This window comes from Eriocheir sinensis, chromosome 51, assembly GCF_024679095.1.
Source record: "Eriocheir sinensis breed Jianghai 21 chromosome 51, ASM2467909v1, whole genome shotgun sequence".
Taxonomy (NCBI): Eukaryota; Metazoa; Arthropoda; class Malacostraca; order Decapoda; family Varunidae; genus Eriocheir; species Eriocheir sinensis.
Window position 1 is genome coordinate 1273922 of NC_066559.1, and position 24609 is coordinate 1298530.

General features: G+C 46.0%; 1 protein-coding gene and 2 long non-coding RNA genes across 5 annotated transcripts in view; 2 read left to right on the forward strand and 1 right to left on the reverse strand.

Moving 5' to 3' along the window:
- Window positions 1-922: 922 nt before the first annotated feature.
- LOC126982492 (leucine-rich repeat neuronal protein 1-like) overlaps window positions 923-24609 on the reverse strand; it is a 65070-nt gene continuing 41383 nt past the window's right edge. For all 3 annotated transcript variants that reach the window (XM_050834553.1, XM_050834554.1, XM_050834552.1), the window contains exons 2-10: window positions 16785-16937; window positions 15075-15193; window positions 13310-13428; window positions 10055-10310; window positions 8917-9025; window positions 7480-7689; window positions 5574-5752; window positions 4796-5000; window positions 923-4005 (exon numbers count right to left, since the gene is read on the reverse strand). In XM_050834553.1, coding sequence (XP_050690510.1) covers window positions 3919-4005; window positions 4796-5000; window positions 5574-5752; window positions 7480-7689; window positions 8917-9025; window positions 10055-10310; window positions 13310-13428; window positions 15075-15193; window positions 16785-16937 — 1437 coding nt within the window. In that variant the 3' untranslated portion in view covers window positions 923-3918. The remainder of the gene's footprint in view (window positions 4006-4795; window positions 5001-5573; window positions 5753-7479; window positions 7690-8916; window positions 9026-10054; window positions 10311-13309; window positions 13429-15074; window positions 15194-16784; window positions 16938-24609) is intronic.
- LOC126982497 (uncharacterized) lies at window positions 7698-8825 on the forward strand. The gene is made up of 2 exons (XR_007735203.1): window positions 7698-7940; window positions 8096-8825. It is a non-coding gene; the product is annotated as an uncharacterized LOC126982497 (long non-coding RNA).
- On the forward strand, window positions 18189-22757 carry LOC126982495 (uncharacterized). Its single transcript, XR_007735202.1, has 2 exons — window positions 18189-21400; window positions 21514-22757. It is a non-coding gene; the product is annotated as an uncharacterized LOC126982495 (long non-coding RNA).

Sequence of the window (24609 nt, forward strand, 5' to 3'; positions counted from 1 at the left end):
CTACTACTGCTGCAACTGCTACCATCACCACTACAACAACTAGTACTGCCATTACTGCTGGTGCCTCCGCTAAGGTAACAGATTCCATCCTAACAGCGGTGACAAAAAGAAAACATAACATGACAGCAGCTTGGCTCAGTTCGTTCATTTGCGTTCTGCTTTCATATGGTTTGTTTTCGACCACAGTGAACAAACAATCAATGGAAATGCCCTCTTCATCGACACGTAGTTTGTATTTTTTTTTTTTACACTGATCGATAAAGTACTACGTCTCAGTGGTCTAGCGGCCAGCATACCTGGTTGCTACTCCGCTGCTCGGGCTCGAACCCCAGCCCAGGCAGTCAGCGTGCAGCTCACCCAGTTGTTCACCCTCCCTTAAGGGTTGGTCGATAAATGGATACCTGGGGAAACCTGGGGAAGGTAAACTGACAATCCCGGATTTCACAATGGCCCGTGTCCCGGGATAAATGGTTGTTGCCTCCCACAGGCTCAAAGGGCCAACGGTTCGGAGATGAGCATCGCGGCCACGCGCAGCTGTAGCGTATGCCCCCACTTTTACCTTTACCGATAAGTTAATGAAGAAACTTCACTTATGGTATCACGATAAGCCGGTCAGAGATAAGGAACGAACATTGTATTTTTGCATTTTGTATTGCTATTATTTATGTAGTATTTTTAGCATTTTTTGGTGGCGCCAGAATCGCTAACATCACCATCACCGCCACAACCATTATTACCACCACCATCACCACCAACAACGTCACCACCACCAATTCCACCACCACCACCACCACCACCATTACCACCACCAATGCCACCACCAATGCCTTAATCACCATCACCACCATCACCACTACCACCACCACCACGACCATCACCTGTCACAACCACCAGGGACAATAACTCGAATAAAACAACGCTATTCATAACTATCCTTTATTGCAAGGCTCCATATCACGCCTTCACTGTCACCATGTATCCGTTTTAGAGCGCCACTCCATCATGTTTCCCTTACAGAGCGCTTCTCCCCCCACGCTAAACTTAACTAAGGAACACTCTTCGTCGGCGTGTTGCTTTGGCGGTACAAGAAAGTATACAAATATCCTTCGATGTAAAATACTCTTAAAGACTCTGTTGTATGTCTGGCCTATACACGTATGATACAAACTTACCACTAATGTCACTCATGTATGGCACGTGAGGGCATAAACGTGTCATACCCATACATACATACATACATACTTACATACATGCACACTTATGTATATATATAGGTTATGTGTACTATCTTTTATTTATAATTATATACACACGGACAAGCTTGTTATTATACACACGAAATTAATTAATGCATAACACGAGACCCATGTGTGTGTGTGTGTGTGTGTGTGTGTGTGTGTGTGTGTCATTTATATACACTGACGCCATATTCAAGCAGTGGATCCGCCCTTGAGCAATAATCGAGTGTTAATTTACGGACTGGCTCGTTAATTCTCACACCTCGCTCACCTGTACACACACACCCTAACGCCAGACACCTGTAGACACGTTCTTGGCTGGTTCAATTAAGCCTCAGGTGAAAAGGGATTGTGCAGGTAAAGTGAGCTAATTGAAGTTGCACAGGTGGATGAGATAACACAAGGAAATGCCATAATCTGCTGTTACTTAGTCTGTATATGTTTCTGTACCTGGCATGCTGTTTAGAGTGATGAAAAGGGCACATATTAGTGTTATAATCTGCTGTGTCAATATGATCAAGTCTTTTCTGTACCTGTGTTGCTGTTTAGATGAATAGAGTCGGTACAGGTATATGGTATAACCTGTCGTCTTACGTGAATTATGTTTTCTGTATCTGCCTCGTTATTCAGGTGAACTGAGGTGCCTTTCCTGCATGAAACCTAAGTAGTACCCAAACGCGATTGTAACTTAAGAATGTGGAGTATGAAATTGTTCCTGAGTCACTCAACTGGTCGTAACTTTGGAATGTGACGTGTGTGAATCATTCTGTGTTCCTCCACAGCCATAATAACTTTGGAATGTGGAATGCTGAAGACTCTCCAATTCACACCACAGCTGATAACTTTGGAACAGAACCCGTCTTTTTTTCTTGCATTTTCTTCGTTTCCTTTCCGGGTGTGAGAAGCGAGCATCCTCTCAAACAAAGCTCTCTCATCGCATTTTCTTCAAGGAGGCTGCGGCGCCCCTCTCAAACCTTGGTGACGAGGGGCAGGGGCGGGGAGGGGAGGGGAGGAGAGGAGAGGGGAGGAAGTGTGAGAGGAAGAGGAGGAAATGGATTGCTTATGAGAAGGCAACGAGAAGAGAGTGAAGGTTAGGAAAGAGATAGAGGGAGGGAAACTCTAATAACTTGTGTAAAAGGAAAGAGGGTTAGAGGGAAAGAGGAGAAAACCTGGCTTGCTTGAGAGGAAAGAGAGAGGGGGTGGAGAGAAGGAGGAGTGAGGGATAAGAAAGAGGGAAGGGAGAGAGAAGGAAAAGGGGGAAGAGGGAAGGAAGGGCCTGCTTATAAGGGAAAATAGATAGAGGTTACTACTGGCTTGGTTATGAGGAAAGAAGAGGGAGAGAAGGAGAGGAGAGAAAACTATCCTTACTTACCTATCAACGGCAAAGGAAAAGGGAGAACAGGGGGAGAACTACTGGCCGGTTCATGAGGTATGGAAGAGGAGAGAGAGGAAGGAGGGAGGGAGGGGTGTCTTTTAACCCGGTTTTACACAACGCATACGAGTACCATACCAAGACCGCAGCTCCGTCAGGCCTATTCAACGCGAAGGTAACCGAGCTGATAACACGATTCCAGAAGCGAAATGGAAGACGTTATAATGGATTCCTAGAGCTTATAACGCGAGCACTCTCCTTTGTGTCTCGTTCTCCTTATTATATCAACATTGACGTGTGTGTGGCCTTAGATAGATAGATAGATAGATAGATAGATAGATAGATAGAGAGAGAGAGAGAGAGAGAGAGAGAGAGAGAGAGAGAGAGAGAGAGAGAGAGAGAGAGAGAGAGAGAGAGAGAGAGAGAGAGAGAGATTAGTGTGTCACGTCGCATTGCATATGTGTGTGTGCTTTGAGGCGTTGGTTGTCTTACATGTTCTAAGGTTGAGCTTCGAGGGACATGCTATGTTTATGATCCTGTAGGTGTGTTAGTGTTAGAGTTCGTGGTCGCTTTAGTGTGTGTGTGTGTGTGTGTGTGTGTGTGTGTGTGTGTGCATGGATCGGGTGAAGCAAGGATAAGGCATTAGTGTGTGTCAGAGGTGTCGATAAGCAGATGTATGTATGGGGGGTGGAGGGGGGAACAACACAGGTATAGCACTTGGGTATATGTGTGGAGGGTGTGTGGGGGAGGGGAGGGGGGGGCAGATGGACACACAGTTATATACGAGACCTCACACTTCTATCACTAGGGCAGACAGGTGTGGCCCAAGAAATCAACGAAGCACAGAACAGGTGAAGCGGGGCAGGTGGAGTGGTGTTACTGTTGTTCTTTGAGATGTGGAAGATTTACGTGGGTGAGGTGTGGAGTTGACATGTGTGGGAGGTGAAACAGGAGTGAAACAGAAAGGGGTGGACGAGGAACGGTTAAAGTGGAGGAGGCAAACGTGTGAAGCAAAGGGAGGTGAAAACGACAGGTATGCAGAGAGGACACGTGTATTGGGGAAACTGGAGTGGGTGAGACAGGTGTGTAGCTGGCAGGTGTATGTAACAAATGTGCGGTAAAGAGACAGGTATGTGAGAGAGAGAGAGAGAGAGAGAGAGAGAGAGAGAGAGAGAGAGAGAGAGAGAAGCTAAAAACCGAGGGCAGTGTATCAGATATGTATAGGTGTGTGGTAGAGCAGGCAGGTATGGGGGTCGACAGGTGTGCTGGACTAACAGGTGTGGAGGCAGGTGTGGCGGTGGTGCAGGTCTATGAGCTGACGGTGGGGGTGACGCCGTCCTCCTCCTCGTCCTGCGCCCGCCTGTACTTGACCCTCTCGCCGAACAGCTGGTGCTCCTGACGGGGACGAGAGGCGAGGTGATACATGAGACACATATGCAGAGGATACATAGAGGCACATGAGGACATAATGGAGATACTCGTAATAGAGAGGCACACACGGACATGATAAGATAATACATAGATACACTTAGAGATAACACTTGCAGAGACACATGCCTGCTTATATACTTAGTGATGGTGATGTGGATAAAGCAGAGAGATTAACTCAATGACAGATACAGTAATTTTTCAGATTATTGAGTACTGTTTGTTAAGTAGATAAGTAGACTTGAAATAAGGAAATAATAATAATAATAATAATAATAATAATAATAATAATAATAATAATAATAATAATAATAATAATAATAATAATAAGGAAAATTAGACAGCTAAGCACAGTCAGATTAAATACCAGACTCACTAGCCGCATCAATATGATAACTGATATAGTCTGAACGACACAGTGAGACAGATAGATAGACAGACAGTCACATATATAAACACACACACACACACACACACACACACACACACACAACCCCCGTCACCACCACACACACACACACGTACACACACACAGAAGGAGGCAGACAGACAGACAAAGACAGACTAAAAGAGGAAAACACAGATGGATACAGACAGAGACAAGCAGACAGACACAGACCGACTGATACAGAAACACAGACAATCATAGACGAACACAAACAGACAGACATAAAGACACAAATACGAAGAATGAAAAGCAGAGAAACACATACGAACATAAACAGACAAACAAAGCCATCAGCCCCCCTCCACGTACCCTGTTCCGCCTGTAGAGGACGAAGACGAAGATGATGGTGCCGGTGATGAGGAGGATGGTGCCCACGACGATGGTGCCGACGATGAGCGGGCCGTACCGCCCCTCGTGGCGCGAGAAGGGATCGGGCGCGCGGCACTCGAAGGTGTGGGCGCGGCCGAGCAGGTCCTCGATCTTCATGCCGCGGTCAGCGATGGGTTCGGCACACCTGAGGAAGGGGGGGAAGGTTAGGTGGGCAGGTGAGGGGTGGTGTTCGATAGATAGATAGATGGATGGATATATAGATTGATAGATATAGATAGATAAATAAATGGATATAGATAGATAGATATATGGAGATAGATATGATAAATAGATAATTGAGATATATATGATAGAGAGACAGATACAGATAGATAGATAAATAAATAGAGATAGAAAAATAGATAGAAAGATAGAGATAGAAAGATAGAGAAGAGAGAGAGAGAGAGAGAGAGAGAGAGAGAGAGAGAGAGAGAGAGAGAGAGAGAGAGAGAGAGAGAGAGAGAGAGAGAGAGAGAGAGAGAGAGAGAGAGAGAGAGAGAGAGAGAGAGAGAAAAACCCACATAAGTTGAGATAAAGTGATGTACGTATGTCATTTCTTATGCACACACACACACACACACACACACACACACACACACACACATTCAACCCCGCCCCTCTCAGATACATAACCTCCCCTACCCACATATACATACCCTCCCTCCAACACATGCACACCCTCAACCCCCCTCCCCCCCCCCTCCCGCCACCCACGTACATGAGGGAGAGAGTGGTCTGCGGGTTCTTCTGCTGGAGGTCGGGGATGAGCCTCTCGGCCACCCACTGGAGGTTACAGTCACAATTCCAGGGGTTGTTCTGCAGGTCCACGAGGGTCAGGTCCAGCCAGGGCAGCATCCCCTCCTCCAGCGTGGTGAGGCGGTTGTCCTGGAGGTGGATCTGGCGAGGGAGAGGCAGCGTCAGGAGGGGGTGAGGGGTTAAATAAGGTGGGTGGTAGGGAGGGGTAGCGTGAGGGGGGTGAGGGGTTATATACGGTGGGTGGTAGGGAGGGGTAGCGTGAGGGGGTGAGGGGTTATATACGGTGGGTGTGTAGGGAGGGGTAGCGTGAGGGGGTGAGGGGTTATATACGGTGGGTGTGTAGGGAGGGGTAGCGTGAGGGGGTGAGGGGTTATATACGGTGGGTGTGTAGGGAGGGGCAGCGTGAGGGGGTGAGGGGCAGACCAACGAGGGACTATGCATGGTAGTAACAAGGTCAAGTAAGGATACATGGGGACAATGATTGGATTATTTTGGGGGACGGATTGGTGTGAGGAGACATTCATGGTGGTTATAATGGGTCATGGGAGAGTGTATGGGGGGTAAGTTTGGCCTTAGGGTGAAGGATCGGTGTGAGGAGACATTCATGGTGGTTATAATGGATCATGGGAGGGTGTTTAGGGAGCAAGTTTGGCTTATCTATTAATCTTTCTATTTTTTTTTTGTCTGATGGAAAGGCCAGTGAAGGGCTATCTAAGAGGGTCATAAGGTTAAGCGAGGTGGTATGGGGACTAACTTTGGCTTTTATGGAGGGGAGATGCTTAGGTTAGGTTAGGTTAGGTTAGGTTAGGTTAGGTTACTAGAGGTCGGGATGAGTAGTTAGTTTGGCTTGTCAAATTTTCTTTCTATTTTTGGGGTTGGCGTGAGGGGCAAGCCAGTGAAGAGTCGTCTTATGATATCCAATAGTTGCCTCGTGCTTCCTCAACAATGCCCCTCCTCAGCACTAAATGTTTGCGTAAAGGATCTCACACACGACGGAGCAGAACAGCAAACCAAGTCATCACCTCCATCACACGGGAGTTCCATAACACACTAAACATAACCTCTTGGCGTGGCTTGATTGCCTAACCCACCTCCTCCAGTGCTAACCTTCGACTTAAAGACTCTTAATACAAATGTATGAACACCACAAAGACACTTAAACTAGGGTAGGGTCCTATACACTGCCGCATACATTTTTGCATACACATATACTATACAAAACCCTTCACAACATCCTACCTCCTCCGGCGCTAACCTTCGACTCAGAGCACCAAAATACAAATAGATGAACACCACAAGTACTCACAAATCAGGGTAGCTTCTATATACAAGAGAACAATGCACCGCCTCATACATCTTTGCACACACCTATACTGAGCGAAGGGCGGTATTTTTAAACATTTCGTCCCCCAAACACACATACATGACAAGGCTTCCGTAGGAGTTTTTGGGCATTTCCAGGGGTAGTTTCATGACCCTGGTGGTAGTATGACCCTTCTTCTATGCCATGAACCCACAAAAACACTCATTACAACCCGCCTGATCCTCTTTTCGCTCTTTGGAAATAATGTGAGAGGCGAAAGCGTCTATATAATGAAACCAAATTGTCGAGTCCGTTTTGGCGTTGGCTCCCGCGGGTCCATTTCTCCCCTCTGCTCTGCCACACAGACCCAACACCTATTTTTTCCTCTCATATGTTACCTATAGCTTACATATGAGAGGAGGAGATAGGTGTTGGGACTGTGTGGCGGAGAAGATGGGAGGAAAGGACCCGCGGGAGCCAACGCCAGACCGCCCTCGACTTACTTGGAAGACTTTAAGAACACGACCGTAAGTCCTAAACACCCCGTGCTGCCCCGACAACCCACCTCCTCCAGCGCCAGGTCTTTGTCGGACAGGATCATGAAGGCCTCCTTGTCGATGACGGCGAGGACCGGGTTGTCGGACAGGTGCAGCACGCCGAGGCCCGACAGGTAGGAGAACGACTGCTGGCCCACGCTGCGCAGGTTGGGCATCGCGCTCAACTCCAGCTTACGGAGCGTCGACAGGTTCTCAGGGAAGTCGCCGGCGCTGATCCTCTGTGGCAGGGGAGGACATGAGAAGGGGTTTTGGGGGTGAGGATGCGTAGTGGGTGAGGGAGGGATGATGTGAAGATGTCAGGGGTCAAGGAGTGAGGATATGATGTGAGGGAGTAAGACTGTGAGGATGAAAAACGTGAGGGGGTCAGGGAACGGGGGGTGTAAAGATGTGAGGTTGTGAGGGGTGAGGGTGCAGAGAATGGTGAATGAGTGAGGGTGTCAAGATGTGAGGGCTGGGGGTGCAAAGGGAGGTGAGGTTGTGACGATGTGAGGGAGTGAGAAGGTGAGGATGTGAAGGCTTAAGAATGTGAGGGTGAAAGAGTGGGAGGGTGTTAGGGCGTGTGTAAGGGTGTGAGGAGGTGAAGGGCTGAGGGTTGGAGTGGGTGGGGGGGGGGTGCAAAGGGAGGTGAGGTTGTGACGATGTGAGGGAGTGAGAAGGTGAGGATGTGAAGGTTTAAGAATGTGAGGGTGAAAGAGTGGGTGGGGGTTAGGGCGTATGTAAGGGTGTGAGGAGGTGAAGGGCTGAGGGTTGGAGTGGGTGGGGGGGGGTGCAGGATTGTGTTGTGTAATACTGACCCTCACCAAACACTCCCTAATCAAAGTGTAAGATGGCAACAGTGATCCCCGGTCATTCCTTCATAAAGCTATGGTCCGTCTGCTCCCAGTGCATACGCTCGTAGGAAAGGAATAAGTAGTTTCTTAATATTCAAACCAAAAGATCATTAATATGTTATAAAACACTAACTCGCATTAACAAAACTCCCTCGACCGTCAAAGTGATTTTTTTTTAGAGCAAGAGAGACAGCTCAAGGGCACAAAACAAAACGTCAGCGAAATAGCGCTCTAGGCATTCCTGTGAAGATAAATCAAGGTTCGTTCTCAAGGTGCAAGGCTGAGGGACTTTGCTGGTTTTTTTTTTTTTTTTTTTTTTTTTTTTTTACAACAAAGGAGGCACCTCAAGGGCACACACACAAAAAGAAAACAATAATAAAAAAAGCCCGCTACTCGCTGCTCCCAAAAAAGAATTAAAAGAGGTGGCCGAAAGAAAGATGATGTAGAGTTTCTCGTCCAAATGTGCGGAAAAACAGATTGCACGTGTAAGCTCTCCCCTTCATGAGACAGCACAAGAGGTAATTAAATAAAATGGTACACGAGCAGACATACAAAGCGCTAGAGGTCTAAAGAGGAAAAAGAAGAAAAATAACAAAGAAAAATACGACGACTCACAGTGATAGGGTTGGCATTGAGGTTAAGTACTTCGAGGTTTCTGGCGAACCCGAGCTCTGAGGGCACGGAGGTGAACATGTTCCCGGCCAGCGTCAGCACCCTCAGGTACCTGTGGACGGAGGAGAGGCGAAGGGGTTGATTAAGGGAGCTGAAATGTGTGTGTTTGTGTGTGTGTGTGTGTGTGTGTGTGTGTGTGTAGTCCTTAGTACAAACGTCTAACAATTCTTTGATTTCACAGAGTGTTGCCATGCCGAGTTCAGCAGGCCTCAGCGGGGTCGTCCCTTCAAGGTCAGTAAGAAGGCTTAATTATCATGCACCTGACTGCTCTAAACTTTGCTGCTTAAACATCAATATACTTAACCTTAATTATCAGTAAAACGCTACCTAACATAGCCTATCCAAACTTAACCTTGTTTTCCCTAGTCTAACCAAACATACCATGACCTGCTTCAGCCTAGGATAACCTTACCTGGGCCAGTAAAACCGCGTAATCGTTAACCTGATTCACAAACTTCTCGTGGGAATTCACCTCATTGTCCAACACACTCTTTCAAGGCTCCAGGTAAGCAAAGTGTGACCCGCCCCATAACCAGCTGTCAAGAGGCGCCGTGATATACTCGTGTCGTGTCAAGGTGTGGGGAGTGTTGGCGTCCTGACTCAGCCTGATATAGTGACTTGTGTGCGGTGGGAGGGCTCTCAGGTTAATACTGAAGGAATTTTTATGTTGATTCTGGTGTTAGATGTTGGCAAAAAGAAGCTGGGAGGTGTGTGTGTGTGTGTGTGTGTGTGTGTGTGTTTTCGTTCGGTCTGTCGCACCGGTTGGCTATCTTGAAGGGGCCTGCTAGCCGGCTCGAGTCCGTTCGTGGTGCAGGCAAGTGTTTATAGTGGCGCCATATCCTGTTTGACTCATGCTGCCCTCCGGAACTCATCTGTGCTCCGCTGTAGAGTCGCTAGAGTCCGGGTTGACAGACGGTCTTCAGGACAGCATGTATATAGATAGTATGAACACACTCACACACACACACACACACACACACAACCCCCCCCACCCACACCACCACACTCACACATAAGACCTTGCTGCATCTCCAAAGCCCTCCCCACCACCACCAACATCAACAACGTCATTTGCACTAACCTGAAGCCCGAGAGGAAGTGGTCAGGGAGCCTCTGGAGACCGGTCTGCGAGAGGTCGAGCTCCTGGAGGCTGCTGAGCTCGCTGATCGCGGAGGCCATACCGCGGCCGATGTCCAGGATGGGGTTGTTGGAGAGGAACAGCCGCTTCAGGAACGGCAGGTGCTTGAAGGCGTGGCTGTCGAGGTCGTGCAGTTGGTTGTAGCTCAGGTCCATCTCCTCCACCGGGATGGGCGTCGGGTGCGTGTCGTTGTATAGGCCTGTGGAGGGTGGTGGAGGGGTCAGTGGGTGGGGGTTGTGGTGGTCTTGACTTGGGGGTTGTTGTGGAGAGGGTCAGTGGTGGTCTTGACTTGGGGGTTGTTGTGGAGAGGGTCAGTGGTGGTGGTGGTTGTGGTGGTTTTGAATTGGGGGTGTTGTGGAGGGGTTAGTAGGGTTGAGATAGTGGAGGGTTGTGGAGGGGTCAGTGGGGGTGGGGTTGTGGTGGTTTTGCAATGTGGTTTTGTTGTGGAGTTGATGGAGGTGGTAGTGGTGGTAGAGGTGATAGTAATGGGGAGGTTGTGGAGGGGTCAGTGGTTGGTGGTTGTGGTAGTTTTGCGGTGAGGAGTGCTGTGGAGGGGATGGAGGTGGTTATGGTGGTGATGTGATAGTGGTGGTGGGGTTGTGGAGGATTCACTGGTGGTGGTGGTTATGGTGATGGTGTTATGGTGGTGGAAGAGTAGTCCTGGGGTTAATGGAGGGGTTAGTGGTGGGGAGATATGAGGGTGGTGTTTTGGGGAGGAGTTAGTTGGGTAGGGTGTGAGGGTGATTTTACAGTGTTTTTTTTGGAGGGGTCACTGGGGGGTTGTGATGGTTGTTATATTGGTCAAGGCATGAAGGGGTTAGCTGGGGGAATTGTGAGGCTATTTTTGTAGTGGGGGTTGTGGAGGGGTGATGGTGATCCTTGGAAAGAGCGATTAATTATGCCTAAGAAGAAAGGTAATGAAGAAAACTCACTGACGTCTCAACTTTATAAACAGATTCACGGGAACCCCACTGAGCTATGGATGAGTAAAGAGAGAACATGAAAGCTCAAAACGCATCATATATATACAGATCCAAGAAAAAAAAATATACGATAATCCTGTGACACTTTCGTCTTTGTACAATAATGATACACGATAGTTATGCATCATGATCAATCGTCTTATCTTGAGAGACTAATAACGTGGACTCGTGATGACAGCTTCTTTTAACGTGTTCACTGCGCTGACAGGATCTTCTTTGTACGCTAACAAGAGCCGGAAACAAGACCTCATTAGTCATTATCCGTCCTGGAGGCTGACACATCATATACGCACTCCGCCATCAAAGCCAGTCTCGTCATACTCATTCTCAGACTCTTTCAGCTCCCGTAACAAATATCTCCACAGGCCACAAAGAAGGTCAGTCGGGTTCTCGTGTGTGTGATCTTCAAGTTCATGCTGCAGAAGCCTCGTCAAACTATTACTAGGCTCGTATATCTACCCGAGGAAATACCCACAACAACCGCTACGAAAGCCTGATCGAATATGGGTGTGTGAACTCGGAAATGTGTGAGAATGTTTACTCTAATGACCAGGCTTGATTCCGCGGGCGTGGCGTGAGTGTGATTCTGTTTTATGTGTCATGTGTTATCAGAAAAGAAAATATAAGGACAGCAAATTAAATGATAAGATTATGTTGTAGTTAGAGAGGGAGGGAGGGAGGAAGGAAAGAAGGAAGGAAGGAAGGAAGGAAGGAAGGATGAAAGAAAGAAAGAAAAGGAAAGAAAGAAAGGAAGAGAAGAGAGATCACAGAAAGGACTGGAATTTGTGATATATTTTTTCAGTTAATTGACGTTTGAAGAGGTATGGAGGAGGAGGAGGAGGTGAAGGAGGTGATGGAGGAGGAGGAGGTGGTGGTGGTGGTGGTGGCGTTGGTGGTGGTGGTGGTAGTCTGCAATGATGAAGAGTTAGAATTGAATAGAGATGATGTTAATGATGATGATGACGATGATGATGATGATGCTGACGATGATGATGATGATGCTGACGATGATGATGATGAGTGTATAGTGGATCGTTGGGATGTAATGGTGAGGGAAGGAACATTTGAGAGAGGTGTGGAAGGAAGGAAGGAAGGAAAGAAGGAAAGAAGGAGGGAACAAGGAAGGAAGAGAAAGACAACGAAAGAAAGAAGGAAGGAAACCAAGAAAATAAATAAAGAAAGGAAGGAAAATAGTAATCAGTCGAGAGAGTAAATAGATGAACCTTAAAAACTATTACACATACATTAAATAGAAAAAAAATGATAGCATGGATAGAGTTGAAATGTGGAAAGGAGGGAGGCGGGGAGGTTTAATAAAATAGTTATGATGTTTAATGATGATGGGATGTGAAAGGTGAGTGGTGAGGGAGGGGAAGGAAGATGTAGAATGATGGTGAGTGAAAGAAAAGAAGTGAAGTGGTGTGATGTGATGTGTATGTGTGTGTGTGTGGGGGGGGGGGGGGGTGGAGGCGTGTATGTGTGTCTGTGTGTGTGTGTGTGCAGTTATAGTGAAGACGACCTTATGGTGGTAGAAACAGTGTATGGTGGTGAAGAACAGGTTGTAGGAGGAAGGTGATGGTGACGAACAGTGGAGGTGGAAGATGGCGGTGTTGATATGATGAGGTGCAGATAATGGGGAAGGTTACGTAAGCGATGAAGTGCCGTGAAGTGTTGGCCGGGGGAGATGATGTCAATAAAGGCGTGAAGAGGGACGGGGAAGAGAGGGAGTGACATCAGACTAACAGTGGCGCTGGCGGTAGTACTAAAATAAATAAATAAATAAATAAATAAATAAATAAAAATAAATAAATAAATAAAAGGTGCAGTGTTTTCTCGACCCCGCTCTTTAATACTCGCAAACTCACCCTCATTTTTTTTACAGTAAAGGAAGCAGCTCAAGGGCAAAAAGGATAATAATGAGAAAAAAAACACTAAACGCTGCCCCTATAAAAGAAACAGTTTAGATGAGTGGCCAAAAGAGAGGTCAATATCAGGTAGAGAAGGTTACTTAAGGGATGAAGTGTTGGTTGGGGGAGATGGTGTCGATTAAATGTGTGAAGAAGGACGGATAAGAGAGAAAAAAAAAATGCCCCAAAACTCCGACGAAAGCCTTGTCAACTGTGTGTGCTTAGGCGTCGAAATGTTTAAGAGTAATATGTCTCCAGGGGTGCAGCGTTTGCCTCCCCCTCCCCATCGTTCACACCCTCAAACTTACCTTTAAATGTCCGCTCCGTCAGGGACTCCTTGGTCAGGTTGTTGCCCTGCAGGGAGAGGCTGCGCAGGTGTGGCAGGTCCCGGAAGGCCCCGTCCTCGATGCTCGATATCTGGTTGTGTCTGCAGGGGGGAAGGAGGGATGTGATAATAAAACAATGATACTACTACTACTACTACTACTACTACTACTACTACTACTACTACTACTATTACTACTACTACTACTACTACTACTACTACTACTACTACTACTACTACTACTACTACTATAATAATAATAGTGGTGATGATAATGATGATGACGATGATGATGATGATAAGAATGATAGTAATAGTAGTAGTAGTAGTAGTGGTAGTAGTGGTAGTAGTAGTAGTAATAGAACATAGTCAGCCAAAGAGAGATAAATGATACATGATCGTTACATTTACCACCGACAAATTTAGCGTTTCAAGTGGAGGACTCAACAACTCCCTCAATAACTACACAATTAATAAAACATCATCATTATCATCATCAGCATAACCATAGTCCCATTCAGTATAAAAACCTTTCCCAACGCTTACTCCCTCACTCTCTGTCTGATGTTAGTAATTTCTCAACCTGTTTTTTTTTTGTTTTTTATTTATTTATTTATTTTTTTGACTCCTACAACACCCGACTTGCCTCTCTGTTATTTTGGTTGTTTATATGTTGTTAGTTTTACGTAGGACATGACCAACCTAAGTCCATTTCTTGCTCCTAGTCGCCGGAATATCTTTAAATTTTCTCTGTTTTTTCTCTAGTTTTTTTCATAGTTATCTCTTGTCTTTTTCTCTGTTCCCTATTTCACGATCCTCGCCTCCTATCTCACCGTCTTACTCAGCATATTTTTTCTCCCACTGTCTTTGGTGAATTTTATGGTTTTCTCTTTATATTCTTTGTAAGGCACTGAATATCTGAAACGAGAGACAGGGCTGGCAAGGCTGTACACGATTTCCTTCAGATGGAGTGCCAGGTAGCCCCGTCTAGGGTTTGAATATGACACGGGTGATGGAGCAGTTTGTCATGATGGGATTATACGCATTTGTCATCAGCCCTGTGTTGCGGTGTGTGTGTGTGTGTGTGTGTGTGTGTAGTCAATCAAGAAGCTAAGTAACAAACACTTCTTGCGAAATTCTCTTTTCTTGCCCTGAGGTGTTTTCTTTGCTGTAAATAAATATACATGCTTGGTGAGGGAAGGGAAGAAAGAAGGGAAGAAGGTGAGGCGGCAGGATCCAGTGTTGTTGTGTTACCATGGAAATGTTAACGGTACAAAGGTGAACAAAAAGGGAAGGAGAAGTTACGGTTCGTTAGGAGAATGGAAAGGAAAGGGGAGCCGCGTAATGAGTTGCGTAGGAGGTTTATAAGCAGAAAAATGCTACCTCGAGGGGGAAAACACGAAAGTAGTGAGGATGTTAATGAAGAGGAAAGTCGAGTTCTGAAAGAGAGAGAGAGAGAGAGAGAGAGAGAGAGAGAGAGAGAGAGAGAGAGAGAGAGAGAGAGAGAGAGAGAGAGAGAGAGATAGTTTTTATCATCGACTATCACTGTTCCTACTACTACTACTACTACTACTACTACTACTACTACTACTACTACTACTACTACTACTACTACTACTACTACCACGACGATGACAACTACGAATAACACCACCACCATCACCATCACCCCCCCTCCACCATCATCATCATCATCATCATCATCATCATCATCACCACCACCACCACCACCACCACACTACACCCACCTCAGCAAGAGGGTCACAAGGTGGGTCACATTGGCGAACTTGGTGACCCTGTGGATCATGTTGTTGGAGAGGTCGAGGCGCACAGGCATCGTGAAACTGTCCTGGCTGAGATCCGGCACCTGCGGAGGGTTGGAAGGCGTGAGAGAGAGTTACGGGAGGGGTTGGTGAGTCAAGTAGGTTCAAGGGCTTTTAGATTTGGTTAAGGATTCTTAGGTAATTTTAGGTTGGTTTAGTTAACAGTTTAATGGGATAAGAAGAGGATAGAGGGTTGCCTTGAGGTTTAGGTGAGGTAATTAGGTTTAAGAAAGGGTTTAATGGGGTTAGAACATAAGAATCTTAGGAATATGCAAGAGTCCGGTAGGCCTATACAGCTCCTAACCCACCCAATCCCACCTAACATCAGTATCCATGAATTTATCTATAACATTTTTTTTTTAATATGGCTATGGTATTGGCACTAACAACATGACTGCCAAGCCAGTTCCACTCATCCACCACTCTGCTGGTAAAGCAATTCTTTCCTGTGTTCTTGTTGCATCTGAATTTATCCAATTTAAACCCATTGCTACCTGTCCTACCCGGCTCTCTTACCAACAGAACCTCAAAAATATCACCCTTATTAAAACCCTTCATTCATTTATAAACCGAAAGCATCTGAGAAAACGGGCAAAAGACTTCAGAAGGCCATGGTAGAGCCCAGCCCAAAGGGGGAAGAAAGCTTACCATTTCTTTAGCCACCTAGAGAGAATGAGAGTTTACCACACTTGGACGATTGCGGTGTGCTTGTACTCTACCCCACTACTACCCCTTGCCTGCCCCAGCACGACCACACCACCACTCTTCCTCCCCATCTCCCCACTCACATACTCCTGGTAAAATGTGGTGTGGTTGCTGTTCGTTCCTCTTCTCTCTCTATACAAATCCCTCTTCCCTCACTTCCCCACCCCGCTTTCTCCACTGCTTCCCTTCCGAACCCACACACCCCTTCTCTCCTCTTCCCCATCTCACACTTTTCCTCGTACACATTCGCCCCCCCCCCCCCCCCCAACTTGTGCACACCTTAACCCTCTCTCTCACCAACCGTCACTCCTGCACCCGTTGTTCTACCCCCTTCCCCGTCCTACACTCTCTTCCCAGACATCCACACACCCCTCCTACACACATTCTCCCTTTTCTCCCCTCTTCCCCACCTCACCCCCCCTCTCCTACACACATTCATTCCCTCTCTCACCCGCCTCCACTCTTACGCTACTCTCTCTCTCTCTCCCACCGTCTACTCCCATTCCATATACCAACATCCCTTCATCCTTACTCCCACTCACTCCAGTCCTATTCACATTATTTTCTCCTCTTTTCTTCTCCCCAAATTCCTCCCCCCTCATCTCCCACTCTCTCCCCACTCCTCCCTGCACACACAGTTCTTCTTCCCCCACCCTACACCTCTCTTCCATTCACTCATATCTCTACAGACGCTCCCCTCCCACATACAATTGTGCCCCCTTCCTCACCCCACACTCTCCTCCCAGACACCCACATCCCCTCTCCCGCCCATGCACCCTACTCCTGCACACACTCCTATCTCTCCATCCCCAATCCATACTCCTCTTCCATATACCCACATCCCCACACACATTCTCCCACTCCCTCCCCTCCCCTCCCCTCCCATGCCGCTCCTCCCCCCCCCCACCACCCCACCCTCGCCTCACTCACCTGCTCCAAGGCAGTGTGGCTACAGTCCACGTCCAGGGGCATGGTCATGAGGCACTCACACTGGGTGCACACGGGGGAGTTCATATCCTGCCGCTGCCCCGCCGCCGCCCCCGCCAGCGCCGCCACCATCACCGCCACCGCCACCGCCCATATCTGTTGGGGAAGGAATGGCTGGTAACGGGCACTACAGGGAAGACACGTGTTGGTGGTTACGTGTCTAGCAGCATGTGAATAGGAGCATGTCATGAAATTAAGGGGAAGTATACTATTTTTTTTAATTTTTTATGGCGAAAGAAGTCAGAGCAACGGGGAAAGTGAAGAAGAAGAAGAAGAAGAAGAAGAAATAGAAAAAGAAGAAGAGAAGGAGAGGAAGAAGGTAGAGGAGGAATAATAATAATAATAATAATAATAATAATAATAATATGAAGAAGGTAGAAGAGGAAGAACAAAAATAGAAAGAAGAATATCGGAAGAAGGTAGAGGAGGAGATACAAATAAATAAAAAAAGAACTAAAAGATAACAAAGAAGAAGAAAAAGAAGAAGAAGCAGTGGAAGAACAAACCCTGAAAAAACACTAGAATTTATATTTTCACAAACTTACCGAAGCTAGCCCATCCAAATAAACCAAGTATCCCCTCACCAAAATAGCTTTGTCCACCATCTAAACCTGGCTCGTTTTCGTCGAAGGAGCAGAAGAGAAAGTGGGCGCGACATGCCACAACTAAAGCATTTTCTCGTATAAACCTCTCATGAGCCTCTGGTCTCTCCTCGGAGGGATGTACGGAGGAGAGGGGGCGGTAGAGGAAATGGGAGAGGAAGGAAAGGAAGGGAACGAAAGAGTGGGGAGGAATGATAGTGAAGGAAGGGAACGGAGGGAGGGAGGATTGGAGAGGGGAAAGGAAGGGAAGGAAATAGAGGAAAGGAAGGGAAGGAAGGAGTGGGGAGAAATGATAATGAAGGAAGGGAACGGAGGGATCAAGGGAGGATTGGAGAGGGGAAAGGAAGGGAAGGAAATGGAGGAAAGGAAGGGAAGGAAAGAGTGGGGAGGAATGATAATGATGGAAGGGAACGGAGGGATCGAGGGAGGATTGGAGAGAGGAAAGGAAGGGCAGGGAATGGAGGGGCTCTGTTATATAACCCGTGTTCCCACTCTTGAGGTCGCGACAAATGTTTAAGAAAATAAAATCCCAGCGTTAATTATTATCCTGTTATCGTACTAAAACATAGATATTTACAGTGAAGTACTCGTTTTATCAGGTCCGTTTTTAATTATTCCACAAATTCCTTCACATTATTTTATTTTATCTATTTTTTTTTTCATGTTTGTATGTTCTTCCTCCTCCTCCTCCTCCTCCTCTTCACCTTCTCCGTTGCTCAGACTTCTTTCTTTCTCCACAAAAAAAAAAACTCGTATTTCTACTAAAGCGCACCAAAGCCTACTTCCCTGAATTTAATAATATGCTACTATTTCACATTAACGGATGGTGAAGGCCACGAAATAACGAGCAGACCCATGATAGTGATAGATAGTGATGATAAGAAGACCTGCCGTGATTGAAATGACTTGTGAAAATGACTGCAATAATGATGGTGATAATGAGAACCAGTGGAAGTAGCGAGGGCAGGATAATGGCCATAATGATGATAATGATGATGAGAGCCTACAATGACGATAGTTAACGATGATAGTATAATAGCCTGGGAGAATGAGTGCAGTGATGATGATGATGATAATGATGACAACCAGTAATGTCGATAGTGCAATGAACGATGCTTGTGTAAGGTCCCGTGACAATGACGAGGTGTGTGGATGGTGATTTCTATGATGATGTTATTGATGGTGATGGTGGTGTTGGTGATAATGATAATGATAATGATGAAAACCTTAGCATGATGGTGATAGTGGAATAAACAGAGGGTGGTAATTTATTATATTAGAGAAATTGTATTAACACAGTGAAAAACATCCCAAATGGCACTCAGTGGTGTTCATTGAAGATCGTGGTAATAATATAAGAACATAAGAACGTAAAGTGTACACCACAAGGCGTCCAAATCAAACTATAGTCTCCACAATGATCCGTTATTTTGACTCAACACCAGAGACTAATAAAGAGATTTCCTGTGTGGTTTCTTAAAAAATTCTCCTTCCTTATATACCGACGTCAAACTCTAGAGCTACAAGGAATTTTCGTCGTATTTTGTGTTCCGTTGGAAAGCTTAGAAACTTGCTGTATTGGACTGTAAAACTGGACCAATGTTCCCAGAGACAAAAGTACCGGTGGGGATGATTGATGACGATGGCAAAAGTACGGATGAGAGTTACAGTGGTGGTGGTGGTGTGGGTGCGGTGGAGACGTTCTGCAGGGTCCATGTGGTATCTTTGAGTCTAGTGGAGGAGGCTCGAAATTAGTGTGGGATCTATATTGAAGGTGATTAGGAAGAGAGAGAGAGAGAGAGAGAGAACTGTAAAAGAAAATGATGTCTGAGTAAGTCGTATACAAACTACTTCTTTATTCTATGTCATTGTAATTATATATGTACACACAGGTAGACTGGTGTACGTATGTATGTATGGATGGATGGATGGATGGATGGAGGAAGACAACAAAAGAACAATTGAAAGGAATGACAAGTGGATGGAGTGAGTCATATACTTTTTACATTCCGCTTTGATAGAGTTTGTCTTATCTCTTTTTTGTCTCTAGGTATGTATGTACTTATAATGTGTGTGTGTGTGTGTGTGTGTGTGTGTGTGTGTGTGTGTGTGTGTGTGTGTGTGTGTGTGTGTGTAAAACAAATAATGCAAATAAATCTAGTACAAAATTATAAAAGAAAAAAAACATATATTGTGTAGAATAGCATGATCAACAATTGGTGGTTAAGGAAAAAGAAAACATAGAAAAGAGGGCGATGAAAAGTGTAATAAGTAGTAAAGGAACACTGCACAGAAAAGTGTTAGTGGTACAGAAATGGTCCACGGAGGAATATGAGTGGTAAAGAAACACTGTACAGGAAAGTGATAAATGGTGGAGAAATACTATAGTGAATAACGTAAGAATCGACAATTATGAACTGGTGGAGAAATACTGTAGTGAATAATATAGGAATCGACAAACAATAACTGGCTGAAGAAATCCTGTCGTGAATAATATAAGAACTAACAAACAAACGCAGATCAAAACAGTAACTCCCAGAGACAGAAGAAAAGCGAGAAAGAAGCGAAAGAAAGATGTTTAAGTAAGTCAAAGAAAAAAAAAACAAATAAGTAAATAAATAAATAAATACGAGTAAAAGAAAGAATAAAGCAGTACAAAGAAACGTGTATGAAAGTAATAAAGACACGTGACCGGGGAAGGTGAGGTGAGCGGCGGTCATGTCGCAGCGCCAAGCCTAACAAAACACGCAAGTCTTCGCCGGTAGATAAGAGATTAGATAAAAGGAAGTGTTATCAGCCCGACCTGCCCGCTCGCTTTACACTGCTACAGCGGCGAAGGGAAGGAAAGGGGGGGGGGGGGGAGGAAGGGAATAGGAGAGGGGGGGGGGGGAGGAAATGGAAGAGGAAGGAAAGAAAGGGAAGGGAAGGAAAGAGGGGAGAGGAAAGAGAATGAAGGAAGGGAACGGAGGGAGGAAGGATTGGAGAAAGGAAAGGAAGGGAAGGAAATGGCGGGAGGAAGGGAAGGGAGGGAGGATTGGAGAGAGGAAGGGAAGGGAAGGAAATGGAGGTAGGAACGGAAGGGAAGGGAAGGGAGGGAGGGAGGGAGGAAGGGGAGAGGAGTAATTAGAAGAGGAGGAAAGAAGGAAAGGAGGAAAGGAGGAGGGGTGAGGAAGGGAAGGGAAGGGAAGAGGAAGGAAATGAAGGGAAAAGGAAGGACATTAAGAGAAGAGGAAGGAAATGGAATTGAGAGAGGAAGGGGAAAGGGTGGAGGAAGGGAAGACAGGGGAGAAAAGGAACTGAGGGAGGAAGGGAAGAGCAGGGAGAAAGGGAATGGAGGTAGGAAAGGAAGGGAGGGAGAATGGAAGAGGCGGTAGGAAGGAAATTGAGGGAGGAAGGGACGGGCGCCGGCAGAGGGAAGGGAGAGGGAGACGGGAAGGCAAGGAGAGCGGGAGGGAGGAAGGACGAGAGGGGAGAGAGAGGAGGGGAAGGGTAATTGAGCTGACGTGTTTTATAACCTCATTTAATACCCGATAATGCTAATGACAGGTATTTGCAGTGCTCAGGTGGAGGTGGTAGCGATAGCGGTGACATGTGTACTGGTGGTGGTGGTGGTGGTGGTGATGGTGGTGGGACGGTAGGGGTGTTTGAGGTAATGACCCAGAAAGTGGTGGTGCATAGACACGGTGTTGAAGGGTTAGAGGTGGTGGTGTTGGTGTTGGTTGGAGATGGTGGTGTTGCAGGGGATATGATAGTGAAGTGGTGTTGGAAATGGTGGTGGTATTGAAGGTGATACGATAGTGGAATGGAGTTGGAGGTGGTGGTGTTGAAAGTGATAAGGATAATGGAGTGGTGTTTTAGGTGATTATGGTAGTGATGTCATAGTGGAGTTATAGTGCAGGTGGTGGTGGTGAAGGGGATGAGGTTAATGGAGTGGTGTTGTAGGTGATGGTGATGAAGGTGGTGTAATATTGTAGTGGTGTTATAAGGGATGAGAATAGAGGAATGGTGATAGCGGAGTGGTGTTGGTGGTGATGATAGTGGAAGTAGCAGTAGTGGTGATGGTGATGAAGGTGGTGTAATATTGTAGTGGTGTTATAGGGGATGAGAATAGAGGAATGGTGATTGCGGAGTGGTGTTGGTGGTGATGATAGTGGAGGTAGCAGTAGTGGTGATGATGATGGTGTTGCAAATAATGGTGATGAAATGGATATAATATTGGAGTGGTGTTGTTGGTGATGAGGATAGGGGAATGGTGATATCAGAGTGGTGGTGTAGGTGGTGATGATAATAGTGGAATGGTGTTGAAGGTAGTGATGGTGTAGGTGATGATGATAATGGTGTTCAGTGAAAGGTGATAAGGGTAGTGGGGAGGTGATAGTGGAGTGGTTTGGTGATGATGATGATGATGATAGGAAAATGGTGTTGAAGGTGGTGGTGATGACAGTAATGACGATACTGGAATGGTATTGTATAGGTGGTGAATGTGATGATAATGGAGGTAGTGACAGTGATGATGGTGATGATATGGTGGTGGTGGTGAACAGAGGTAGTAGTAGTGGTATTGTAGGGGGTAATGGTTGTGGAGGTTGTAGTGGTGGTGGTGGTAGAGATGATGATAGCAATACCAGATGTAGTTTTATATACCATACATATCAGATAACAGCGCGCGTTGCCTCCTAATGAGCGGTAAGCTAACGTAATGTATCTCCGAGGCAACTCCATTACGTGATTATGTTGGGCCGTCAAGATTAACGTACCCAGTGTTTTAAGCTCTCCCTGACTACAACTCCTTCCTGTTTTATTTTTATCTTTGTTGTAGTTAATCGTAGTTACTTTTATGTCTGTCTGTGCTGTGTGTTTAGCTCTCTCTGCCTTCCTTCTCTTTTGTTTTGTCTGTGTTTTAGTCGGTCTAAGTTAGTTTTATGTCTGTGTGTCTGTGTAGTGTTTTAAACTTTCTGATTGGAATACTTCTTTCTCTTTATCTGTCTGGGTGTCTCGGTTTGGTGTAAGTTTTCTCTGTCTGTCTGTCTTTCTGTCCTACTTTCTGTCTGTGTGTTTGTCTGTACGTAGTGTTTGAAGCTCTCTGATTACCTTCCCTTTTTTCTGTATGTCCGTGTCTGTCTGTCTGTTTCAGTTTGGTTTAATTATCTCTGCTTCTGTATTTCTTTCTGTCTGTCTGTCTCTATCTATCTATCAATATATCTAGCTTTGTCTATCTATCTATCTATATCTATCTATCTAATCTATCTATGTCTATCTGTCGCGTGTGTGTGTGTGTGTGTGTGTGTGTGTGTGTGTGTGTGTGTGTGTGTGTGCTGGGCCAGAGAATTAGATAGAATCGCTAATTATTTTTTCATGGAGAGTTCCAAGAAAATACTCAATATCACATTTTTCAATTTAGCGCAAAGAATAATTCGGCCTCGATCTAATTACGCGGACTAATTAAATGAGGGGCGGGAATTTAGTTTTTTTCCCGGGAACTGTCAGCGAAGCAGCACTTTAAAGTAAGGCCGGGGTATTTTTTTCTGTATATTTTTTTTTAATTCCCCAAACTGAAATTGTGTTTGTTAAGCGATGAAATTTAATTGATTCTAGGAAGTTTATTATTTTTTTTATTTTTCACCGTCACCATCATCATCACCACTATCACCACCACCACCACCATCATCACTACCATCACCATCATTAGTATCATCATCCCCACCATCAAAATCACTATCGCCATCACTATCATTACCACTATCCCCATCAGTGTCCTCACCATCACCATAGTCATCACCATCATCATCGCCAACACCACCATCACCACCATCACCTTCCCCATTCCCATCACCACCATCCCTCTCACTATCACCGTTATCACCATCCTCGCCCTCACCATCACCGTCACCATAAGTACACCCATTTTCATCACCACCACCACCACCATCACCACCGCTGCCACTAACATCAACATCACCACCACCACCAACAACAACACCGCCACCACCACCATTAAACATCCATTACCAATATCACCGCATCTTCCCCTCGGCTTTCCTCTTCCTCCTCCTTCTCCTTCTCTCCCTTCCTTCCTCCTCTCCTTCCTTTCCTTCTCTCCCTCTCTCTCTCTCTCTCATGCGTCCCTCATATTCTCTGATCTATTAACCCCCTACCCCCCATCTCTCTCTCTCTCTCTCTCTCTCTCTCTCTCTCTCTCTCTCTCTCATAATATTTTCCTCCTCACTTTCCTCTCATCATGGCTTCCAACATTCTTCTTCCTCATTTCATTTCTTTATCAGCCATCTGCGCCTCCTCCTCCTCCTCCTCCTCCTCCTCCTCCTCCTCTTCTTATCCTCTTATCCTCTCCTCCATCATGCAACGCCGTCTGGCTTATTCATGAAGTCTTTATTTTTTCCTCTAATTTTCATATTTTCCCAGGCTGGTATTTTTTTTCCCACGCTTCCTCCCTTCCTTCGATCCTTATATATTTACCCGACGCCGAAGTTCTTTTTTTTTTCCTTGATATTTTTTTTTCCTCCGGTTTTCATAAGTCCGTTTAAGTCTGGAGGGAAAGCCGTTTCTTTATATCTGGTTTTGAGAGAGAGAGAGAGAGAGAGAGAGAGAGAGAGAGAGAGAGAGAGAGAGAGAGAGAGAGAGAGAGAGAGAGAGAGAGAGAGAGAGAGAGAGAGAGAACCGTGTCAATCCCCATCTTAATTTTTTTTACCTCACAAATCGCCAATGTGCTTTAAGAGTGTTTTCAATGTTTTCAATAGAGAGAGAGAGGGAGAGAGAGAGAGAGGGAGGGAGAAGGGGAGAGGTAATGAAGTGATGAAGTGAAGAATGAGTGGGAGTGAGACTTGAGAGAGCGAGAGAGAGGTGGTGGAGGTGGTGGAGGTGGTGGAAGGATGAAGAGGTTGGTGGTGGTGAAGGAGGAGGTGGAGGTGACAGGAAGAAGGAAGAGGCAGGAATGGTGGAGGAGACGGTGAAGAAGGAGGAGGAGGAGGAGGAGGTGGTGGAAAATAAGTGGAGGTGAGAGAAAGAAGGAAGAGACAGAAAAGGTGGAGGATTTGGAGGAGGAGGAGGAGGAGGAGGTGAAGATAAGAAGAAGAATGAAAACACAAGACGGGGAAAGAGGAGATGGAGGAGGAGGAGGAGGAGGTAGAGGAGGTGGAGATGACAGAAAG